This window comes from Ambystoma mexicanum, chromosome 8, assembly GCF_040938575.1.
Source record: "Ambystoma mexicanum isolate Mex_15411 chromosome 8, UKY_AmexF1_1, whole genome shotgun sequence".
Taxonomy (NCBI): domain Eukaryota; kingdom Metazoa; phylum Chordata; class Amphibia; order Caudata; family Ambystomatidae; genus Ambystoma; species Ambystoma mexicanum.
Window position 1 is genome coordinate 1,596,445,151 of NC_090929.1, and position 13,036 is coordinate 1,596,458,186.

The 13,036-nt window shown below is 44.8% G+C and overlaps 1 protein-coding gene across 1 annotated transcript in view; it reads left to right on the top strand.

Moving 5' to 3' along the window:
- The window catches only part of TECTB (tectorin beta), a 241,620-nt gene extending 231,392 nt beyond the window's left edge, over window positions 1-10,228 (top strand). Inside the window, exons 10-11 of the mRNA XM_069612212.1 lie at window positions 8,806-8,838; window positions 8,939-10,228. Of these exons, the coding sequence (XP_069468313.1) occupies window positions 8,806-8,838; window positions 8,939-8,991 (86 nt within the window). The 3' untranslated portion in view covers window positions 8,992-10,228. The remainder of the gene's footprint in view (window positions 1-8,805; window positions 8,839-8,938) is intronic.
- The last annotated feature ends 2,808 nt before the right edge of the window (window positions 10,229-13,036 follow it).

A 13,036-nucleotide genomic window follows, 5' to 3' on the forward strand; every position in this document is an offset into this window, starting at 1 on the left:
TTCGCCTGTAAGAACATTTTAAGCATGTGTGGCGCCACTTCTCCTGTGCCATTTTTTCCATATTTCCACAGGAAGGCCATTAGGCCCCGGGGTTTTCCCATTCTGTAGCTGGGAGATGGCAGTTGTCAATTCCTCCTCTGTTATTGCGGCCTCAAGATTCATCCTCTAGGTTTCGTTTAGTGCTGGGATGGTCATTGTGTCCAACATGCTGGGATCCAGTGGGGTCGTCGGCGGGGCAGATAGTCTTTCATAGTAGGTCGCAAAGGCCTCCGCGATGCCTGAGTCCGTTGAGGCCCATTCAGTGTTCGTGATGCCTATTCGACGTACCTGTGGGTGGCTCTCTTCTCTCTTTTCCAACCATGCCAGCATCTTGCTGGCTTTGTCTCCCGTTTCATATATCTTTGCACGCATAGTTCTGTGTGCTTCTTTTGCGCATGTTAGCGCAATGTTGTATAGCTTCTTTTGTGCCCCTTGTAGGGATGTGTTGTCTTCCTCCATACCGGAGCTTATGAAGTTCTCCTCAGCCCGCTTCACCCCCGCTTCTGCTTCTGCCACTTCTCGCTGGTGTGCTTTTTTGTGTGCTGAAGTCCAGCTCCGAATTACACCCCTTAAAATCGCCTTGTATGCTTCCCATACTATTCCAGCATCATCCACGGAGTCCTGATTTAATTCAAAGTACATTTTAGTTGCTTCTTGAATTTTCTATGTAAGCTCTGGGAATCCTAGATAATATGCATTCAATTGCCACTTCGGTGGAGGACGGGGTCTTTCTGTCTCGAGCAGCATCGTGAGTGGAGAGTGATCTGCTATTCCTCGGGGCTGAAGAGTTGCCTCAATTACTTTATGCACATTCTCGCCGGGGAGGAAAAAGTAGTCAATCCTGGACATTGATCCGTGTGCACCCGAGTGGAAAGAGAATTGTCTCTCCTCTGGATGAAGGTCCCTCCATGCGTCTTTCAGGCCCAGTGCTGATGCAAAGCTAGCCAGCTTGGTCGGCAGTGTCGGATTTCTTCCCCTTTGGTGTGTGCGGTCCTCAACAATGCTCATCACTTCATTGAAGTCCCCGCCCATCACCAGTGTATCCGCTGGGTTGTTTACTATTATGGGCGTGATTTCCTCAATTAGAGGGGTCATTAGTGCTGGGGGTGAGTAGATCGCCATTGTAGCTATGGTTTGGTTCCATAGTGTGCCTTGCACAAACACAAATCTGCCCCCTGGATCTTGGATTACTTTTGTTATGTCTATCAGGGTTCTTTTATTTATCAGTATTAACACTCCCCTCAAACCCATGGAGAAACCTGCGTGGACTGCTGTTTTATACTTTGTTCTCTTGAAGAATTGGCAGTTCGTGCCCGCCAGGTGTGTTTCGGTAAGAATCACTATATCCGGATCGTGCCGGTTTATATATTATGTTACTAGTCTCCTCTTTCCCAGGCCATTCATATTCCATGTCATGAAGGCAAGCTTTTTTTCCCTATGTGCAGCTGTAGCCATTATTCACTGAGTTCCTTGGTGTATACGGATAATTGACATTTGTGATCTTCATATATGTCATGTTCGAAGTGGCCTTGATGGGCCAGGCGTCATTTGAATACCTGTGTAACTCCCGATTCCCCCTCCCCATACTCCTTCCCCAACTGAAGCATCTGTCGCCCATTAAACAAAACATTAAACTTTTCTAACTATTTTTAAAGTGCTTAGGTCTCTTTAGCTCGAGAGTACCTCCGTATGCACTTCCTGCTGTGGGGGATCATGCCGTGTTGGTCTTCGGGCCGCCAGCTTTGTTACCGGATGCTGTTTGTGTTGGGCAAGTTACGTTTCATGCTTGCCATGTGCTCTGCCATTTTACATCTTTTGTTGCAGTTATTCATCGTCTCTCTGGGGTATCACTTCCTGTTCTTGATGGTCTGGTCTATCCGGTGGTTCATTTCGGCGTGGCCTGTTCCTTCTTGTTTATTGTCGTTTGTGTGGGTTCGATTCCCCCTTCAGGCTCCTTTCGGCCCAGGTCCACGCCTCTTTGGGGTCAGTAAAATGCATTGTGGTGCCATTATGATATATCTTCAATTGCGCAGGGAACAGGAGGCCATATTTTACGTTAGTGTCTGTAGGCGCCTTTTTAGGGGGTCAAAGGATTGTCTCATCTTTTGCACTTCCCTAGTGAAATCTGAAAAGAAGCCAATCCTGGAGCCATTGTATGTTATTTCTCCCTTTGTCCTGGCCATCTGCAGCACCGCGTCCCGATCTCTGTAGTTAAGGATCTTCACTACAACAGTTCTCGGTTGTTTTCCAGGGATCGGAATGCCTGTTGGGACTCGATGTGCTCTTTCTATTGAGAACAGTGTCGAGAGGGTCTTGGGAGCAAACAGATCGACAAGCCATTGTTCCAGGAAGAGTTCCATGCTCTCTCCTTCAGTTTTTTCGGGCAGCCCAAGAATGCGGATGTTATTTCTTCTTGACCTGCCTTCTCCCTCCTCCACCCTGCTCTCCAGTACCTTAATGCGTTCTAGCGCTCTGTTCATTTGTTGGCCCATACCTCTCAGTTCATCCTCCGCGACCGATATGCGAGTTTCGACCTCTCCGGTGCGGGATGATAGTTTCTGAAGATCATGCCGCAACAGGGAAACTTCTGTTGAGATGCCATCCATTTTGACTTCCATGGATGCCCGTGAGTTGGCAATGGCGGTCATCACATCCCTTAGGGAGAGGGTTTCTTCCGGTCTATTTGGTTCAGTTGGCAGAGGCAGGGTAGCAGTTGTGAATTGCTCCATAGTGCTCTGGTTGCCCACCTTTTTTGTCGTCACCTTATACTTGCCCATTGTGGCAACTGTTTGCCTGTTTATTATTGCGTAGGGTGTGGACTTTAGTGTGCCGTTTCGTCTTATGGGGTGGTGTCCCCGATGCTGGTTGCCTATGCGGAAAATTGCTATCTCATATGGGTGATGCACTGTGTGGCTTCTTGTATGTTATGTTTTGAAGCCGCGCCACCAGTGGGTGTCTTCGGTTGCTGTGCTGGTTGTGGATTCTCAGCTCCCTTCTTCCCCTGTGTTGTGGTCACATGTGTTGCTTGGAAATGTCGGTCACACTGAGCGTGGGGGCTGTGCTGGTGCGGCGCCGTCCGCATCTGCCGCCGGTCGAGGCTGGTATATTCAGGGAGGCAGGTGGCAGGGGCAGCGGGGGGGCCAGGCCCGGTTCCTCCATCTCTCCCCGGGCTGCGATTTGTCCCAACGTCCGGCGCGTTCACTCCGCTCTCCCCTCACCCCACCGGCCTTCGCTGTTGCAGTTTGTTGTGTGTCAGCGAGCGTTTGATGTTAGACGGAGCACCCGCAAATGTTCGTTTTCGACCGGAGCAGAGGGCTGGGAGGGCCTGCGCCCAGCACACCCCCAGGAGCAGCCCCCATCTTCCGGAGTCACTCTGATTTCCGCTTCCACTCCTCAAACGAGTCGCGAGGAGCCGGTCCGTGCCCTCGCTCCAAGCTGCCGGTCCTCCAGTCGGGCACTCGTGCCTATCTCCCGCCCAGAAATGAGGGAGCGTGAGGCAGAGGACCTGACTCCCGACACACGCTGCCCTCCCCAGCAGGAGCAGAGCAAAGCACAGCGGGAAGGACAATGCCACACCTTCCTCGCCCACCTCCACAGCGTCCGTCTCCCCATGGCGGGGTCCGTCTCCAGAGGCGTCGGCCTGGGCGGCAACCACTCCTTCTCAGCACCCGGCGGCCATCTTGGACATGCGCCGGCGCCAGTTCCCTTATTTTCCTCAGCGATTTTCTCTGCTTCTGACCACCGATTCACCTCCAGAGTCGCACAAGTTATGGCAGTAGCTGTATGCTTCAATTTGATTTAAGTGTACGTTGGCTTCTTTTCGATTTTCTCCAGGATTTTGCAGGGTTCTGCTGGCGGCCCGGGAGCTCGCAGAGATTACGTCTTCATGCTGAGCCCGCTGGCCACGCCCCCAACTGAACCACAATTGATATCTTAAACAAAGAACCTTGCTGCAAAAATTGTCTAAACGAGCAAATACCATATGTCCTGAAAGCTATCCTTCAGCAAGAACATGAATTTTAGTTTTTATTATTAAACCCTCTTCAAAGACAGTCTAAGACAGATATTTGTATATAGTTTTCTTATTGTAAATTCTCCATTGAACCACTAATTGTATACTATAAACAGAAGTACATTCCAACCATCATGTATGGTTCTGAATCAAAAAAATTTCGAAATTATACCTATTGGGTGAAATACGAAAATCAATACTGGAAGAAGTCTTTACTACTTCCATTGTCTGAATCCATGCCGGTAATTAGGCACGAGTTGGGTCTCATCTCAGTATTTGCAATTTACAAATGGAAAATATGTACACTGTATAGAAAATGTATTCTGAGAGAAAACAATAATGGCTTATTCTTGATTCTATCCAATTATCTATTAACATCTAATGAAATATTTGCAAGATCTTGGTGTGCGTTTGCAAGAAAAATCTTAAAAGGCGCAGACATACCTGAATCTTTGTTGATACAAAACCCAAACAAGGCTAAAATCAAATTATGGCAATCGGATTGGATAAAGACAAGAGCAGCATGTATGAATATACAGAAATTCAATCGAAATCCGTTTGTACATAAAGTTTATGGTCAGGTTGAAAAATACTTACACCAATCTCGCAATCCGAGTCATCGTCAGGACTATATGAGTTTTAGACTAAACATATGGCCTACTAAGGAAATAATGTATAAATGGGGAAAAATCTCTGAAAAAGACAATACATGTCGATTTTGTAATCAAATCCTTGAGACTTTGAAACATCTTATGATGGAGTGTCAAATTTTGTTGCCTTTGCAAATTTTTTATTTTAAGTCTCTGTTTGAAGCTGATCAACGGTTATGCACTGAAGAACTATGGTCGAAAATGTTTAATGGGAATTTAAAGTCCATAAGATATGCAGTTGTGAATTATTTGAATCATTTAAAAATTAAAGTCCATGGCAACAATGTAGAAGTTGACAGTGATACTACGGTGATTCATATTGCTGGACATAAATCTTTTTTTTAGATTAATTGAATGAATGTATATATAATTGAACCGGAGTTATTATATGTATAATTCAACTTTTATGAGAATAATCTGTTTTGTATCCTTTTTCTACTTTTAATGCTTTTTTGTATATAAATATGTTGAAAGGTCTGATTAATTTTCGTGACCAAAACAACAATAAAAAAAAAAAAATAGTTTTCTTATTCTGGCCTCGAGCATTTGCACCATTAATCCCATTGAAAGGTCATGATACTGAATCCTTAATCGCTTAGAAGCCAAATGTTGATTTTCAAAGAAAGGTATCGGAACCCCTATAAAAAGAACAAACATTGCCAAATAGCTTGTTCTCTGGGAAGGAGGCCACTCGTGAGGATCTACAACCACAGAGGAGAAATCGCCATTTGCATATCAGTCTGGTCCCACCACCTTGGGCAGTCCAGCACCAAAATGCTAGGCAACTCTCTTCTGAACAAGAGTACCAACAGCAACCCCAGACATGTGTTTCGACCTAGTCGGGCCCCATCAGTGAGGTGAAGCTGTGGATTTTCAAGCTGTTCCAGGCTAACCAATAAATGGTGCTCTTCTAAGTGAGACAATTCCAAAAATACATGAAATCTCAGGATCACCCAACTGCTCAAGCTGTACTAGCTTGGATTGCAATATTCATTGTCCATCGACTTTGGGAAAACATCCTTGGCCCACCCTGCAAAAACAATACTGGTGCAGAAGTATGTAGCCACTAAAATGTCAATGGAATCATCAAAACATCTTCCAGTGCACCAATCCTGGGAATCTATTGGAAACAACAATGTCAACATTTCCTGCTCTTGGAAGTGGTAAAAACACATCTTGAAAATGCGATGCACTCCCAACTGACGTAGAGACCATTCACACAACAATAAATGCATTCTACTAAGAGCACGCACCTTCAAATTCCCCCCCCCTCCCCGCTAAGAGAAAACCTGTCATTATATAAACACAACCTCTGGATTTACCTAAATAATTTGAATGATGCCAGCTGCCTAAACCTGTTGGCCATCTATCAAAATAATCACTTCCTTCCCTTGAAAGTGGGAATGGAAATCTTGCCAAAATAATTTGATAGCTGTGTGTTCCAAAATATGAATATCACGTGTAAACTCTATCCCTTTCTCTCTATTGGTCCCCACTCAAGAACTACACCTTTGCTCTCCAACCTGTTGGCATCCTTAGATTCTGGAGGAAAAAAAAGACTCCAGCCTCAAATTTTCTCCCTTCAACCACTACACTAGATCCTGAACAAGGGCATCACTCACCATGAACACATCTGTTAACACTCTTATACACTGTATCCAATGCAGCCGTAGAGATCAATGAACCATTCTTAGCCTCAAACGTGCTTTTGGCACCAGCATAGTCCATGACAACTCTTTTCTAATTTTCTAAGAAATTCACTATTGAGAACCTTGGTTAGAAGGTCAGGAATATCTTGCATCCGGCTGCTTTCTTTGCTGACAGGCGAAGGAGGAGAAGGGGTAGGAGTGGGTCATGATGTTACTCCACCAGCATGCCGCCACATCGCAAAGTATGTAGCACCCTTGCAACTCCTCTGACTGTGCAATCTGCTCGTCAGGTTGACTCGGAGATGTGAAGGTCAAGGTGGGCAAGATACAGCTTGGGGAGTTCTGGGGATGTAGGCTCACATCTATATAGAATCTAGAGGAGACAGCAGTGCCTATATCCTCTCCTTATGCCCAGGCTAGCACTCTGCCTGCATATTTGCCACTGGAGATCTGTGCTGCTTGATCAGGAGATGTCAGAGGGAAAACAGAGGGGGAATATATAGCACCAGGTCTCTCAGCTCCTAGTCCTTCCATTTCTGGAATATAAAGAGCAGCGTTTGTCCATACCATTGTAGAAAGATTTGTGTATTTTAATGTTGGCTCATGCAGAGGTGCCATGCCAATTTAACCTCCCCATTAATATGATTCCACCCCACAATTCTGGGCAAGGAACAAACAGTCTGGTATTCAGTAATCAAAATTAATTTAAAATAATGATTTAACTTCCACCAACTTGGTCTCCGGGTTTTCACCATGGAGCTCTATACAATATAAATCTAAATCAAACAGTCTATCAAACACATATTTTCCTGCCTATCTGAATCTCACTATTATGAGTCCACTAAGGCATTCACTTTCAATTCAACCAATCTTTATAGTAAGGTATTTTATTCTGAAAGATACTAGACATTCTAAACATTTCTACTTCTTTAGACATTGGGGCTCAATAGGAGTATGGTGGTGTGGGAAAAAAGTGGTGGCAACAGAATAACTAGTATGGAATTAACAGGCCCATTGTTAGCATGCTCCCCATTCCCATTGAGCCCAATGGGGGCTCGAATGGAAATGGGGATGCACAGGGTCTGGGTTCCCTGAATGGGGATATACCAGGTCCTCCAAGGTCGAATTGGCCTGGTACTTCCTCATTCAGGGAACTCGGACCCGGTACCCGGTATGGGGTAGCCATGCCGCAGATATAGGCATGGCTACCTCCATACTCGGATTGTCTCCTTTTTTATTAATAGCATATGGGCCTCATTACGACCCAGGCGGTAAGTTACCGCCTGGGCCGTGACTTTACCACCATGGCGTAAACTACGTTTACGCCATGGTGGTTGGCGGACTTACCGCCCCATTCCGACCTTGGCGGGGCGGTAAGTCCCCAATCCCCATTTACCCTTCCCCATTCCCATTTTTGCCCCATAGGGCATAATGGGAGTGGGGAAGGCGTTAATTACGCCACCGTAAATTACGGTGGCGTAATTAACTCCATGGTCCCTTAGCGCCATGGATTTTAACACCTGCTAAAAGCAAGTGTTAAAAGCGCCATGGCGCTAAGGGACCTCGTACTCAGGCGGTAAGGGTCGGCGCTGTTAACGCTGCCGTTAACCCCTTACCGCCTGGGTCGTAATGAGGCCCTATGTCTTTATTTGTTTAATTTAAGAACCTGTATATGACTCCGTTAATCTATGTGTCGCTGATGCAAAGAGGACAATGTTCCTTGCAGATCCAGCACCATGGTTGTGCTCACTTGTAGGTTAGCGTGTATGGAAGTCAGAGAGAGCTGCATCTGGCTTCCTTCTTAATTTACACAAGTATTCAGGCTCTTTGGAAGTCAGAATGTGTAGCAGTTATCCAACTTCCGTCCTTGAGGGTGGGGATACTGACAGTTGTTCAGGCTATCCCGCATTAATATTCATGAGGAAAATGTGCATACATTTAGAATCGTTGTATGTAAATGTATATAATTAATATTAATGAGGGGTATACTGAAAATCTAACATGGATCTGGCCCTCGAGGCCCGGAATTGGACAACCTGGGATAGAGGTAGGGGGTGTTTGCCTAATCCTGTCTCCATAGTACTATGGAAGGTCAACAGGCACCTTGCTCTCTCCTCTGTGCCATCTCTTATAAACTATTGATTTTGGGATTATTTTTCTGCGAGCCCGATTGCACCTGATATAGCGTTAGAATGTTTGTTTCAATGAAGGCTAAGATCTTCTTGTCACCATTCCAGTTCGATGAAGACAATTTCCGGGTGCGGTGTAGGTGGATTCGTGAAATCCATCCCTGCTGTTATAGTAATAAACAGTTTTCATTGGATGACAGAAGTCTGTGTACTACTAATTGATGACTTTTCTAGTCCTCCTGCTACCCATCCCTTAAATGACTCTGTGATGTCTATTTCAAGGATAGTATTTCATTGATTATTGATTCATTTCTTATTTTTGGTAGGTAATGGTTTCTCAATACACACCAGCTTTTCAGGTAAGATCAGGTGCCAATTCCAAGTTTCCTTACAAATATACTATCGTTCGTAGAGCTTGGGATCACAGCCACTAAAAGTTGTTCTCCTCATTATTTGTAGGACTTCCAATCCATCTGATCAGCCTCCTGGGGATCTTGGCTGTGCTACTGTAGGAGGGAGAACCACAGTGCTGCCATGGAATGCTGTGCCCATTTCCGTGTTGATGTGGCTGGCTTTATGTAACACAGCCAAATATTTACCGAGATATTGGACCGTCACCACCTGCAGAGGACAATGTAACTTCTGACGTCTTGCTCCATGCTCTGCGCCTCCGCAAGAAGACCCCCAACGGCAGCCCCAACTCCACAACCCCAAGAGAAGCCGCTCACAGAACATTTGTCACTCTTCGGCGGTCCCAGATTTGTTTGTAACAACATTGTTCATAAAAATAATAAACAGATAATTCTATAGAGCTGGCAGCAAATTTAAGAACAATGGGTGCTTTCCTGATGAACAATCTAAGGTTTAGTTTTTCCCATGGGCTTCTGAAGGAGAGTGATTAGCGTGTGCCCCTTGATGTGTGTGTGAGCAAGTGTGTGTACAGGCGTGGCACTTCCGAAACTGGTGATTTAGTGAAATCAATGAGTTTGAAATGTTTCTGTAATAAAGAAAGCTCCCTAGTCATCTTGGATAGTGTTCCACAAGTAGGCTTTATTCCAGTTACATTAAGATGGCAAACACAAACCGCTGGGTCCCATCACCCAGATTGGGCCTCTCCAACTGACATCCTCTGGAACCTTCACAACAGGCATTCCTGCACTCACAACCAAACATTCTCTCAGGCACACCAGCATTCCCAAGCACCTGCATTCACACCAAGCACGATACAACAGTTTCCCGTGATAATTGGATGCCTTTACTGAGCTCCATTTGCAATCAGAGTGGAGTGGCATTCCAACAGTGCTGTGCCTCAACCATGCTGCTGTACGTCCCAAGGCTGGCACAGCCAGTCCTCATAAAGGACTTCTATGTGGGGTTTTCAGGTGGCTGGCTTTTGTAAGCATTACATTCATTCACTTTTGTATAGATGTTTGTATGATGTATATGCTGGGCAGGCCTTTGGGGTTGGGATGGTAATGTGAAGGCCTACATTCGTAAATAATTACATTATTCACTCAATAACATTGAGTCAATATATTTGCTCTCAATGAAAGGTAGTGCTAAAGATTATGCATGTTAGAACCAGAAAAGCAATTTAAATTTTTTGTTGCTGAAACAATACACTTTCTGCACTGCTTTTATCACAGGAGCGGCAGGATCAGGCAAGTTTGTGGGTGTTGTGAGAGAAGAACCCGGAGGAAAGGAGTGATTTGATGGGTTTGCTCCCAATTAGGAAAAATAAAATAAAAAGTTTGTAAAATCGATAGAAAATCTTCTAACAACATTCCTATAACAATCACTGATTTTCACTGCATTTTATAACATGAAATGCTTGCTTGATTTTAAATTATGATAATACACAAGTACATTTGTGAGGATTGCCGTTGTCCTGGAAACACGCTCTTTTCGGAGTGTACCTTGGTCAGGAAGGATCTCGCATCTCCTGAAGGAAAGGAAATGATCATCTAGCATGGGTAGTATAGCTCAGTGGCAACACGCTTGTCTTGGAAGCAATATGATGCAGAGGAACACAGGTTCGAATCCCTGATCTGCACTTAAAAAGGTATTAAGCGAATTTATAATAAGGGTGTGAACTTGACTGATTCAAGGAGACTTTGGGCTCAATTGTGTGCTTCTGAAAGCTGCTAGATTGGGAACGTTGTTGCACATTTGAGAAGCTTGGGTTTTCTGGCTCAACACAGAGGATCACAGAGCTTTAATTGATTCCTGTGGTGTCAAGTCCTCACCACCCAGGATGCTGCTGTCTGCCTGTCCTCTCTCAGGGGTTCAATGATCATCATATGTGTTTTCCAAGTACCAATTCCATGCAGTGTTTCCTGATTTTCCATTGCTCTGCCCAGTATTTGCACATGAATAATGCTCTTCAAATTGTCCCTCTGAACCTGAAAGTTTAATTTTGTACTGATGTCTTCCACGTATACTCTCAACTCGTTTCTATATACTGCCCTGTGAAATGTCACCTTGGTCATTGAGTGGCCTCAAGGGGGTAATGCCCCTGATCCAGTATTGTCTTTCCAAATAGTCAATAGACTGTATATGTTACTATCAAAAAGTACCCGTACTCCTCACAGGTTCTGTAGACAGACATGACAACACTCTAATCAATTGGTGAAAATCACTGATCCTGTAGGTCGCTGTTCCGAGTCAATTATCGATTGATGTGCTTTTCACTCTGAAGTAAACTGCACTGCGAATGGGCGCATGTGGCTGGCTGACATACCCCGGAGCAGACGTGGAGGGGAGGCGAGAGTTGGCATGATACAGCACACTGGGACCTTCTGTGCGCTCTCCCCACCTGTTGCCTCACCCTGGCATAGTGCAGTGTGTTGCAGTGCTCTGCAGTGCAAATATCTCAGCAACGGTGCATCCTATGGACTTGAAACGTGGTTTGCAAGCCTTTGAGTTTTGTTCCCTGCTTCGAGACTCTTAAAATTAGCTTTGTCCGGTCCTCCTACAACCCCATGTGTGAAGGGGCTGAAATCTGGGGATAGGGAGGGGGTATCCAAATATCATGTAGCCACTAATATCCAGAGAGCACTAACAGGTAACTATGGAAAATGTGGTGCAGATTGGTGGAAAGGTGTGGAATTATATAAGGAACAAACTAACACATGTTCTGCTTTATATATAAAGAGACTTGAGATAGAGACAGGGATTTCGGTTCTATGTGATTTTACCAAATTAAATTACAGAGAATGATTTTACAACAGACCTTTTATAAAGAAAGAATATTGAATTTTTTGTATTTGGTTATTTGTGGGGGTCCCCTCTCAACCTCCCCCCCATTTCCCTATGCTTTTAAACCCTCCTCAAACCCCTCCGCACCCCTTTTAACCCTTTATCGCACCTTCATATATATACATTTTTTAAATAGATATTTTTTGGTTATTATTGTATAGTTATTACAGTAATTTTCTTGTTTCTATTCGTTAATATCACTGGATACCAAGATGTATTGTTACTCCTAGTCCTGTGCTCCTCATGCCTTTCTTGTCTCAGTTATGTGGAGCACTCCTTCGAGAAAGGACCCTAAAGGAATAATCTTAAAGGAAAACCATTGCGTCCTACAAACAGCCTGATGGCTATATAAGGGCAGCGCTTCCCATAAGGCCTCCTGGACATGTGCAAGCCCTATAGGAGTGACACATCAATCACAGCCTGCAGAGAGAAAGAAGGAATGCCATAAGGAGTTTGCCATGGAAGAGTAACACTAGGAGTAATGAAGAATAATCCATGCATAACCCCCACTTCGATCTTTATTCCACCACTTTAGTGTCCCTTATCACAACAAAAAACCTTTGTCACGTCGGTGATGAAACAAAATATGATAACGCATAGTTTAAAAGTAAAGTGAATGTGTTTTCTTTTTCATGAAATCATACAATAAATGGAGGTAGTGCTGTAATTGAAGGGGAGGCAAAGATACGTTGTATCTGTTTCTTTATTAAAAGCCCCACTGTATCCATTCCTTCGCCTACTCTTTCAGCGACTGTAATAAGGTATTCCAATGATAACATAGAGCACGAGCAGGGGATGCTACGCATTTCCCCATTGTGGCCCAGAAGCGAACTAAATTAATAAATGATGCTATCACAGTGCCTACCTTTAGGGACTATCAGTGCAATAACAATATGATAAGGGATCTATGTGATCACTGCGGCACTGAAAATCCTGACCGACAAAGAAAATGACGAATACAAAAAACAGAGAAGGCGCAGTGATCACATAGATCACTTTTTCCGCATGCCCATACCCGCTTCCCCTTTATTTCCCTGCCTACCCTTCGGCAACACTCTTCTGTGTGTGCCCCTGGCTCCCCTCTATCCTGGCAACATCAGTTCCCTGCCACGTACCGGGTTGAATCTGTCGCCGCAGGGTCCTTTTTTTCTGTTTGTTAAACTGTATTGACCCCTACTATCCATGTAATGGAGCGGGGGTCACCCCCGCAAATCCCGAACCCATTGTACCGAACAAGGGGAGTGGGGGACACCCGGCAACCCCCACTCCCCTTGTTCGGTATAATGTGATCCAGTATTT